At 32.5% G+C, this 13049-nt stretch overlaps 1 protein-coding gene across 1 annotated transcript; it reads left to right on the top strand.

The window, feature by feature from the left end:
* Positions 1-256: 256 nt before the first annotated feature.
* xkr5b (XK related 5b) lies at positions 257-12882 on the top strand. The gene is given in 7 exon segments (NM_001365886.1): positions 257-461; positions 2023-2206; positions 3156-3328; positions 5908-6120; positions 8228-8397; positions 9236-9347; positions 10494-12882. Coding segments are annotated over 7 exon segments (1659 nt in total). The 5' UTR covers positions 257-370; the 3' UTR covers positions 11210-12882.
* The last annotated feature ends 167 nt before the right edge of the window (positions 12883-13049 follow it).

Genomic DNA, 13049 nt, shown 5'->3' with positions numbered 1-13049 from the left:
TTCTTCCTGTCATGTAATAATGTAAAAGATACAAGCAGGGCATGGTCTCAGCACAAGAAAGCTGACAAAAAATTAATAAGGTATATCTCCAAAACAAAGAAAAAAAACAAACAAACATGATTATTTACTGAACATAAAATGTACAAGTATAGCAGAATGTAGTCTGTGTACAAGGACACATTTGCTGGCCTTCATCAAGCTGTTCGAATATTTCATATTTTGCTTGGGCTGTGACGTCACATATTGAGCGGCAGCCTCCAAAAACTGTTCACAGAAACACAAAGCACGCTTAGCACAGAAGCTCGCTGTCCTCTCACAGGCGAACAAATACCACAAAAAAAGTTTAAAAAAACGGCAGAATTGTACAACGATGCAGAATCGAAAGGGAAGTGAAATCACATGGAGTCACGTATGTCTCTACTCATTTTCAGGACTCATTGTTTTATTGGAAAAAGCAGCACGTAAGTTATTTTCCGTTGATTCATTCCTACTTTCAAAGCACTGTTTGTGCTTACTAAACACATTTGGCAGTTTTGTGGTGGTTTTTGGCATGTTCGGTTTCATTATGAGAATATAAGTTTAGATTTGTTGCACGTTATGGTGTGCTTTTGAGCGCCTTTTTCATGAATGGAGAGCTGCAGGAGGCGTGTTCTGTCACACAGATGCTTTACATTAGACACACACGAGAAGAAAGAGGGAGATGATGAACAAAACTCATAACTTTCATAAATACTGGCATAATTACCATGTTTAAAACAGACCATAAGTTTGTGCATTCGAATAGGTGTCTTTAATTATTGCGTGGTTGTTGTAATTACATTTAACAACAGACAAATAACAAAATATGTAAATAATATAGTAATGCCAGTAGACGATAGATAGATAGATAGATAGATAGATAGATAGATAGATAGATAGATAGATAGATAGATAGATAGATAGATAGATAGATAGATATCTAAAGGGACATTCACTCATATATTCTCTTTTCGGCTTATTCCCTTTATTAATCTAAGGGTCGCCACAGCGGAATGAACCGTCAACTAATCCAGCATATGCATTACACAACGGATGCCCTTACAGCTGCAACCCACCACTGGGAAGCATCCATACACACTTATTCACAAACATACACTACGGTCAATTTTGCTTACCCAATTCACCTATACCGCATGTCTTTGGAACACCTGGAGGAAAACCCACACGAACATGGGGAGAACATGCAAAATCTACACAAAAATGCCAAATGGCCCAGCTGAGGCTCAAACTAGCGACCTTCTTGCTGTGTGCAACCCACTGCGCCAATGTGATGCCCTAGATAGATAGTTACAAACTTAATAACTTCTTAAAGAGAAAATAAAATTAAAAATCAAAGTGTTTTTAATAAAAAATGCATATAAAGAAAAACCTAATTGGGAATCGCTAGAAGTGTGCTGGTACTAAATTAAAGATTATTAAAAATAAAAATTACAGAATTGAAAATACATGTTTATAGATTAGAGACTCATGGCAGTTAGAAAATGTTTGTTTATTCATTCATTTGCCTTCAGCCTAGTCCCATATTAATCAGGGGACTACAGTGAAATGAACTGCCAACTTATCCAGCATATGTTTTACACAGCGGATACCCATCCAGCTCCAACCCAGTACTGGGAAAACGTTGTAATTATGGGATTTCCCTAACCCTGAAGTGATAGAGACAAAAATACTAAGCATTAAAAAAAAGATAGAATAGACAATAGAAAAGACAACGATAATGACTAGAAATTGACTTTAAATCCATCCATCATTGTATACACTAGGTGCATATGAAAGATAGTATAGAAAATTCTTTATAAAGTGACCTTTATAGGATCAGAAGATAACCCAGAGAATAGACTGTTATTCGAGTGTTGGCAAAAAAGATATCAGCTAGACTCTTTCTCCACAAAACAGCAATAAAAAGTAACTTTTTGAATCTCTAAACAAACTTGCACTACAGCATTGTCTCAAATCTAACTGTAAATGGGTTTTGTTCGTCAGTGGTGCTGTGCTTCACACACTACCTCATTACGGGTCAGGAGCTGCTGGCGTGGCTGACTGCGGCTCTGTGTTTGCCCATCTCTGCTGTTCAGATGCTCAGTCTGAAGTGGTACATCACTGATGAAGAAAGACCCAAGCCTTCAGTCATCCTGCTGCACTGTCTGCATCTGGGCGTCTACCACAGGTCAAAAACACTATATAGAGATTTGAATTCAAGTGTGCTTAAATAAAATAAAATATTTAATATTTAATTAAAACATGATTTTTCCCTGCAAAATAAAGACAAAAAACGGTTACATTATCAGTTAGACCTTTAAAAAAAAAAAAAAAAAAAAGAGTTAAAGTTAATTTTTTATTAAAAAAATGTAGAAATCCAAAGTTTTTAAATATTTCTTATTGTGTGTGTGTGTGTGTGTGTGTGTGTGTGTGTGTGTGTGTGTGTGTGTGCGTGCATGTGTGTGTGTGCGCATGCAATTTCTTTTCATTTTTAAAACTCAGGTACAGTTCTAATTAATTAATTATGTATTCATTCCTATAGTATGTTTTTAGGGTTTAATTCATAAAATCTTTTCAGAAATAAAACAAACGCCGCCAATATCGTTTTATTACTACATATTTATTATTATTATTATTATTATTATTTAATAATTGGATTAAACATTTTTGTTATGTACTTCTTTTTGTTAGAAAATATTTTATTCTTCTTTTACATCAAGTTAACATATAAGTATGATTTCTAAAGATTTATGTGACATTGTAGACTTGATGCAGGAAATTCTACTTTACCATTACCGAAATAAATAATACTTTATATAAATATAAGAACACAGACAAAAATAAATAGCAAGTACATTATTACTAATAAAATAAAATAAATAGTCACAATATTTCATTTTTTCTGCTTTTTTATGAAATGAAATAAGCTTTGGTGAATAAGAAATCTTTCAAAACAAACAAATATTTTATATATATATAAATATATCCATATATTTCTGCACAGAGGTGTACTTTGTTGTGCAAGTATTCCTGACAGGTTTCATTGGATTTGCCCTACCTTTTTGATCATACAACAGTCTGTTAATAATTTCTGAGATATGTGTGTTTGTGTGTGTGTGTGTGTTTTATGTTTTTAGATTGTGGAGCTGCATGAAGTCCCAGGCTGAGCAGGTTCAGTTTGGTGCAGTACTGATACAGCAAGCAGATGTTTCTGTTCTCTGTTTGATTGAAGCCCTGACTCTCAGTCTACCTCAGAGTTTACTGCAGACCTACAGTTTATTCACCCTTCACCCCGGCTTTCTGTCACCAGGTACAAGAGTTTTCTGTTGAAGCAGTAAAATATTTAGTGTTTATGGCCGAATGAGTGAGTGTGCAATATACAGGAAATGCTTAGATAAATGTTTTTATAGTAAAGTCACCATAAAATCACATTTTTTCATATAAAAAGACAAAAATGGCAATATTTAATTGAAATATTCTACATATATATATATATATATATATATATATATATATATATATATATATATATATATATATATATATATATATATATATATATATATATATATACATACATATACACATATACAGTTGAAGTCAGAATTATTAGCCCCCTAAATTATTAGACGCTTGTACATTTTTTTCCCAATTTCTGTTTAATGGAGAGAAGATTTTTTTCAACAAATTTCTAAACATAATAATTTTAATAACTCATTTCTAATAACTGATTTATTTTATCTTTACCATGATGACTGTTAATAAAATTTTTACTAGATATTTTTCAAGACACTTCTATACAGCTTAAAGTGACATTTAAAGGCTTAATTTGGTTAATTAAGTTTACTAGGCAGGTTATGGGAATTAGGCAAGTTATTGTATAACAGTGGTTTGTTCTGTAGATTATCGAAAAAAATGTAGCTTAAAGGGGCTAGTAATTTTGTCTCTAAAATGATTCATAAAAAATTCAAAACTGCTTTTATTCTAGCCGAAATAAAACAAATAAGACTTTCTCCAGAAGAAAAAATATTATCAGACATACTGTGAAAATGTCCTTGCTCTGTTAAACATCATTTGGAAAATATTTAAAAAAAAAGAAGAAAAAAAATCGAAGGGGGCTAATAATTCTGACTTCAACTGTATATATATATATATATATATATATATATATATATATATATATATATATATATATATATATATATATATGTATGTATATATATATATAGACACACACACAAACACACACACACACACACACACACACACACACACACACACACACACACACACATACATACACAAACAACTAAAAACAGAATTATTAAACCCCTTTGGATTTTTTTTTTTTTCAGAAGAAACCATCGTTTTACAATAACTTGCCTATCCTGCCTAGTTAACCCAATTAACCTAGTTAAGCCTTTAAATGCCAATTTAAGCTGTATAAAAGTGTCTTGAAAAATATCTAGTCAAATATTATTTACTGTCATCATGACAGATAAAATAAATCAGTTATTAGAAATGAGTTAATAAAACTATTATGTTCAGAATGTGTTGAAAAAAATCTTCTCTTTGTTGAACAGAAATTTGGGAAAAAAATTAACAGTTGGGCTAACACCTTCTAATAACTTCTGACTTCAACTGTATACTGATCTTTTTTATTTATTTATTTATTTTTCAGAAATGAATGTTATCTTATAGGGCCAAAATTGAGTAAATAGGACAAATAAGCATGAGAGCAATCTCTTAAAATCACAGATGGGAGTGTAAAGATGACCTACTGACAAAGTGAAAATGCAAATAAACAGATAAAGCTGCTAATTACCATAATCTGCCAGGAGCAGATTATCAAGTTGGGATACAGTCTTGTTCTGGCATGACAAATAAATGAAGAGAAATGAAGAAGATTCTCTTTTTTTTGCCTCATGCTATCTGTTTTCTGTGTTCTTACTCTTACGAATATTACCACTGTTGTGTCGTGAAATGTGTCAAGACAATGGTTTTCTTTCTGCATTAATTAATGGTGCTAATAGCAGTAAATTAACCCGAACAGGTCTGCAGGGGAGTTCATGGAAATCATTGGAGAAAATGCATTAAAAATAATAATAAAAACCTTTGATTAATAATTTAAATCAGAATGCATGATCAAGATAGATTAAAGTTCATAAGAAAATAAGTATACAAAAACAAGCAAATGGAAAAAGTATTAAAATAAATGTAAATTAGAAGGGAGTAAACAAGTATAGATATAATTAATAAATACAAAATATATTTAAAATTAATTAAATAAATGATTCTCAATTAATTTAAAATGAATAATAAAAATGTAATCAAATATATAAATAAATATTAATATGCACAAATATTATAAGAAGCAAGATTTAATAATGGAATCTGTTAATTTGGTTTTTAATACAAAAAACTTTATGTTTTGCGTTTTGGAATAAATCATGCTTAATTAATTTAAAGACTCTTTTTTCTATAAATTCAACTCTTACAAATGCATATGCAAAAATCTGCAAAAAAAGAAGTGCCTTTTTACTACAATTTGTTTATTTTACAATGTCAAAAGTAAATTCTGACAGTTTTTTTTTTAACTCAAAAGATGATTTACACATTGACACAAGTTGTTGGTACATTTAACCCATAATCTTTCATCAAAATATCTTTTGTTTATCTGTTCTCTGGTGATGTGGGTGGGGCAACTTGTCACTAAGATGGAATCACAATACAAGCAACAGCAATGATCAAATCAATTACTGGTGAACAAAACCAAGCTCAGCCCTACATTTGATCAAAACAGCGGTTTCACTCAGATGTACAGTACAATTAAATCAGTTTCACACAGTCACAGGAAGCTGTTTATTCCCTGATTTTCTCTCTCCACAGTGGTCGTATGCATCGGGCTGAGCCTGCTGAATGTGTCGTGGTTTGTGGTCCTGTACAGCCGCTCATGTTTTCTGCTGCGTCCCGCTCATCTGCACATGACCCCTGCCGCACTGCTGTGCCAGTTCATATGGAGAGCAGGCATGCTGAGTGCCAGAGTGACCAGCCTCATGCTGTTCTGCAGCACCTTTCACTGGTGGACTTGTGGAGTCCTAGGTGAGCTTTCGTATCATATGTTTGCATATAGCCTTTTTAGTGGTTTACCATTGTACACCGATTACATAAAGGAACCCCTTGATTTTTCACACAGTTGTGTTAAACCATTTTTTAATCCATTCAGCCAATCTGGGTCTGGCAGGGGGACTTTTAACTTAGCCATTAGCATCTCACCCAAAAAATGTGGCTGCAGCAGGCACAATGGAATTATTATTATTATTATTAGGTGTAGTATCATTGTGTCTGTAGTAGGCAGCAAAGTTTCTTGACTATTACGCCAGAATAAGAGTATAGTTCCCAGACATATAGGGTATATGCCCAAGTATGCTAATAGGACTTTTAATTTGCCAGTAACTTGTGTTAAGGGCTTCCGGTGAACAGTATGTTATTGCAAAATTGTTAAAGGTATGTTTTCTTTAAAAATCAGCGATCTTCACTGGCTGAGTGATATCTGATATAAAGTGGGTCTCAGATTGTACAAGAAGCACCGCATTAAATTACATGTTCCCCCCGCCATGTCTTTTTAATATGAGCATTTATTTTACCCCAGTATATTCAATGGCGCTTCTACGCTAGCCTGTCGATTCTGACGGGAACGTGCGAGTAGATGGCTTTTTGTCTCGTTTTACGCTTCAGCAGCTAAATGAATGCCAAAGTCTGTTTAACTTATTGTATTTTAATTACATTACATCATCAATGCTTTAAAGGATCGTATAAAATGGAAAAAAAAACTTACAATAACAGGTCACCAGAAGTTTATCAGTATGGGAACTACATTAGCTTGGCATTTACCCTAATGGCCTAGAAAATAACAACTTTTTATGTTTCATTAATCTTAGGGCTCAGTGTAACTACAGAACACTCGGGCTTTTAATAGGAAATCATCTGAACTCGGAATTTTTTTGAGCAAGATGCTAATGGTCTAATCTGATTCAATGTATTATGATAAGCTAAGCTAAAAGTGCTCCCTCCAGACCCGGAGATCGGCTGAATTGATTAAAAATTGGTAAAACTTGTTAGTGCATCGACACATAGCACCAATGTGCTCATGGCAACCCAAATTCTTTTCCCGGCTCAAGGTCCTTTGCTGAACCTTCCATTCCCTCTGCTCCCCTAACTTTCCTGTCTGTAATCTCCTTTTTTGTACATTAAAGTTGAAATACAGAGAAAATAATTATTAAAAATAAAAAATGAATGGTAAAACTCAAAAGCTCAATTCTAGGGGACTTGAAAAATGATGTGTTCAAAGTGGAGTGTTTATTTAAGGCGGGACACTGCAGGTAGTTACACAAGCAAATGTAGATAAACATTACTAAATAAAACTTAAAGAAAAATATAATAGGTAATACTGTGAAAATTTCCTTGCTCCGTTAAACAGGACTTGGGAAATATTTGAGAAAGAATAAAACTTTCACGGGAGGACTAATAATGTTGTCTTTAATTGTTTTTTTGTGTGAAGTGTGCAAATTTAAATTTAATATTTATTAATTTCCCTTTGAATTAGTCCCTTATTTATTAGAGGTCACCACATCGGAATGAACCGCAAACTGTTCCGGCATATGTTTTATGCAAAGGATGCGCTTCCAGCTGCCACCCAGTACTGAGAAAGCAAATTTAAGATCATATTTTGTGCTAGAATTTGATGCAAATTGGCTAATATTTAATAAAATATTTGCTTATTTAAACATGCTGAGAAGATGTTGACTATTTTTAAACGATATTAGAGGGAAAAAAATCTAAACGATAAAAATAACAATAAAATGTGAACGTGTTTTAAGTTAAATTATTAAAAACTTGTCTGGTGTAAGAATTTTAGAATATTTATCACTGAAAGATATGATCTTTTATCAGTATTTGTTATCTGTTTGTTTTGTATAGTGTACGTTTATATAGAAACTTATGATTGTAAATTAGGTATACATTTGTATTAGCAGTATTGCCATGGGTATAGCCAATGCTGCCGTTTATTTATGCTGCATTAAAACATAAACCAATTTAAACATGACATTTTAGTATGGTGAAAACTATCAGTTCACTGTATTACCATATTCACCTGCAGTGTTAATAAAGGTCTGCTTTGTGAATGCCTCTTCAATCCTCTGCTTAGGTTTCCACTGGCTCATTATGATGTTCTGGCAAGTGTCCCAGCAGACAGACATCTGCATCAACCGTGGCTCCTGGCGTCTCTTCAACTTCATCTTAGGGGCTTTGTACATTTTCCTCTTTGTTAATGTTAAAGATGGTCCATCGCGGTACCGCATGACTGGGTTCTATCTGGTAAGATTCTGCTGCACTGCTGTTGTATTTTAGGATTATTTATGCACTATTATAGTAATTATGTACAGTAATATATCAAGTTGTTTTATTTGTATGCATTGGTTTTCATTTTTAGGTGTTTTTTTATATTTCAATAGTCATTCTCTTCTCTTCAATTCTGATTCACAAGCTCTCAGTTTGATTCAGTTCAGTTCTTAAATCAATTCAATTCATTCAATTATTAATTCATTAATTTTTCTTTGGCTCAGTCTCTGATCTATCAGGGGTCACCACAGCAGAATGAACCACCTGATTTGATTCAATAAATATAAATTTAATACAAATACTATTGAGATTTTTTTATCAGAATATTCTTATTGTGTATTTTCAGATAATATACAAACTTATACTGTAAATGTATGAAAATAGAAGAAAATAGAAGCCCTATCAACAAAAAGATGACATTAAATACAGTATGCAGCAACAACAAAAACATGAGAACTGTAGAACTCTTAAATCTTCTAAGCACCCCCCATCCCATATCTAGTTTGGAATAGTTTTGTAGTTTTACACTACAAAAACTGCTTAATTCAGAGTTTTTGTCTTGTTTCTAGTTTAGATATGTAAAACTTCTTTAATCAAGAAGCATTTTCTAGACAAGTAGAAAATATTTTCTTGTTTTCATAAATAATATGCCACAATTAAGTGAGTTTTTCTTTAAAAGGAGCAAAAGTTTTTGAATTTATTTTATTTTTTATTTTATATATAATGCGTCTTCTCTCACTACCAATAGTTAACATCTTTGTGTAGTTTTTTCTGTTGAATAGAAAGCTCACTCATCTACTTCTCTGTGTTGTAGTTAATGCTGCTGGAGAACACTTTTCTTCTGCTCCTGGCGTCAGACTCTTTCAGCGGGCCTTCATGGGACAGCATGAGTGTTCCTCTGACTGTCTCATGCAGCTTTTTAATCGGTAAACAATGCAGATGCACCGAAATACAAAAATTTCATTCATGGTTATCACATGATAACACATAATAATAAGAATAATCCAGTTCAATTAAAAATTTTTTATTGTCTATCCCGACAGGGGGTAGATTTTTTTTAGACAGGCTCACACACAAAAGCAAAACATAAATACACTTACACAATTATTTTAAGATACTATTTAAAAAAAATAAACTATGGCAATGGGAATGAACCTTCCCTAAAACATTAAGACAGTAGGTTAACAAAAAAAAAAAAATATATATATATATATATATATATATATATATATATATATATATATATATATATATATATATATATATATATATATATATATTTTTTTTTTTTTTATATATATATACTAATTATTTTTTTTGCCTGTTATATTGTTGCTTTGATTCAAGTTATTCATTTGTAAGTTGCTTTAAATTGAAGTGCCTAACAAATATTTATATTTAAATGCAATTTATTTTAAAAGCGTGAGCAAAAAGTCTTGTAAAGTTGCTTTTCATATTGTAGTCTTTAGGGGCTTATTTAATGAAACATTTTAAATTGATTTTTTTTTTTTTTGAGATAATTCTACAGTCTAAATCTATGTTTTCTGGTATAAACTGAGATTATTGCACATTTACAATGTCCCTTGCTGATGAAAAAACTTGTTTACTGGGGACTGAGAGAGCTGGTGTGGAGAGGAAAGCTTTTACTAAACTAGAAAGCAGTGTGTACAGAGGTGGTCAATAGGCCCTCTGCTCCATGGGACTGGCCACTGGTATAAAATACTGATTATAAAATAGAAATAAGCAAATTACTAAAAGATGCATAAACTAGTTTAAAAAGGAGAGGGTAAAAAGGATCAATCTAATACCTAGTTCTGTAACAGAATGGCTTTCTCTTTCATTCTGAAAAAGATCTTCATGCTTTCGCTATGAAAACACTGATGCACCGTGTGCCGGTTTGTACATTTGTATTGGTTTGAATAGTCACATATTTGAATCGATTTTTTTCAACTTGCTCTCAGTGAATTGTTACATCCCTGGTAGCATAATTTTCTTACAACAAATATAGCAAACGTAAAACACCGTTGTTATGTCGCAGTAACATTATGACTTACGGTCCTCTATTTTACCAGGTGTCATTTTTCTCATTCTTTACTACCGATTTCTCCATCCGAAATCCACTGAGATCCTCCAAAGCCTGAGACTCCAAATGAGCCTGACAACCATCGACAAAACCGACACAGACTGCAAAGACACAACGCTGGAATCCTCCACGCACAAACACGGCACCTTCTCACTGACCGGTTTTCCTCCTGCTCAGCATCTTCATCCTCTAGAGGGCGACGGGCACCATCATCACATGCTAATAAAGCTAGCTCTCAAAACTGGAAACCATGACAAAATCAACAGCATGTATGGAAACAGAGGGCTTTCAGTCATACTGGGCAAAAATGATGCCAAGGATGAAGATTTGGGAGAAAGCGGATGTAAACGTTCATCAGTTGAAGCAGGTAAAGCGTCTGAAAACTACCAGATTGAAAGCACCTCTGCAGCTGAAGTGAAACAGGTGTCTTTAGAGAAAATAGAGTATAATAGTTGCCCCGTGGACTGCAGCAGTACTGTTTACTTCAGTGCAGAAGCTCAGTCTTATAGCGTCAGTGATTCTATATTAGAAAAAGACAAAATGGCCGCCATCAGTCCTATTGTGAATGGAGATGAAGTGCATTTGATTGGCAAACAGCTGTTGAATAGGAATCCGTGTTATACCTCCACTCCGATAGCAGATTTTAAAACAATGCAGACTGTAGGTGATCGACTCGGAGGGGTTAGAAGACAGGTGCAGTTTTGATCGTAACAACTGGAATGAGGACATGGTAAACAAGGTTTTATCTGGGATGAAGATGGTGTTGTTAGCATGTTACAACCACTTTAAGCTGCTACAGTAGTTATTTGTTGTTTGGTAGTTTTAGCTATAAGCTCAGTGAATCAAAAGGGGTTTACGTTTAGTGTGTGTGTGTGTTTACATAAGCTGATGTATTTTAGTGCCTGATCTTTTTTCTTTATATGATTTTATATGTATGTTTTATATATATTTTATGTCATTTGCTTGTTTTATTAATATATACTGTATGTTGAGGGAACAGACTATATTTAAAAAAAAATAATTGTTATTTATGGATAATCTGTGGATAAAAGCTAATTTTATAGTTCACTTTTTAAATAACATGTAATAATAAATAATTAACTTTTTAAACATTATTTATGTAAACATAAATCTTATTTTTTTAAGGCGAGGCACTGCAGGTAAATAAGGGTTTAAAAACATTGGATAAAGTCAAGTTCAAATTCTAGCTTATTTAACTTTTTTTGACACATTAGAATCAAATTTGGTAGGAAGGTCACTGGTTCAAGTCCTGGCTGGTCCTGTTGGCATTTCTGTGAGGAGTTTGTATGTTCTCCCCGTGTTCACGTGGGTTTCCTCCGGCTGCTCCGGTTTACCTCATAATCCAAAGACATGTGGTAGGTGAATTGGATGAACTAAATTGACCATAGTGTGTGTGTTTGTGGTTGTGTTTGTGTGTGTGTGTGTGTGTGTGTGTGTGCGTGTGCATGAATGATTGTCTATGAGTATTTCTCAGTACCGGGTTGTGGCTGGAAGGGCATCTACTGCAGTTTGGTGCTGAAGTGGAAATTGATGGTACTGTGCAGGAGAATTAATTTGTTTGGGAAAACTGCCTTGAAAAATCTGAATGGCAATTGAAATCTTGTTTGTTTGTTTCTTTTTTTGTACATTACACTAAAAAAACACTTCAGAAAAAGCCAAAAATTCCAAAATCTCAAAACTGACCTGCATTTTTGCCTGCAGCGTCTCACCCTAAATTCTACAAATCTTCTGAAAAAATTCATATTCAAAATATTTGGATTTCTGAACTTCCTAGTATGCTTTCATTTGTACTAATATAATATTAACATGCTAATTCAGAAATATTTTCAGCACTCTGAACCCTTATCTGTTTTAGTTATATTTAATTTAAGAAATGTAGCTATTATTTTATTTCAAAGTGTGTATGTTTGTATACCTGTATATGTGTCTTTGTTTGTATCTAATGTATAATTTTGTCTCTTTTATTTAATCAACAATATATGTGTAAAGAGAACACACTATAATTTAGAATAATCTTTGTATGTTAAACATGTGGAGAAAATACAAAATATTTAGGCATTTGTTCCTGATTTTTTTTCATATGAACAAGTTTACTTAAGATTGTGCTTTTTTACTATTGTTACAACCCACTTTGACTGCATACCCCCTAATATTATTATTTCATTATTATATACAAAAAATATATATATATTTATGGTGAAAAATGCATTTTACAGTATATTATTATTACTTTTCTATAATATTTTATCATTTTGTGTCTGATTATTTCATTAACAATATATGTGTAGGGGGATTTGGAAAATACCTATAATTTAGCATCAAAATAAATAAATGGAATAAATAAAAGTGCTGTTTAAACTTATAATTATTCTACTACGCACTTTATGGCATTTTTCCACTATAGTACTGATATAAATCATGGTTTTACAACAATAAATGATGTCATTCATTCCAGTATTTTTATGATAGTAGTAAACTAAACTAATTAAATTCTAAATGTTATTCTTTCTGTCCATCTATTGCA

This window comes from Danio rerio, chromosome 17 (genome assembly GCF_052040795.2).
Source record: "Danio rerio strain M-AB ecotype USA chromosome 17, GRCz13ab, whole genome shotgun sequence".
Lineage (NCBI taxonomy): Eukaryota > Metazoa > Chordata > Actinopteri > Cypriniformes > Danionidae > Danio > Danio rerio.
Note: the sequence above shows the minus strand (reverse complement) of the source record. Positions and strands in the feature narration are given on the sequence as shown.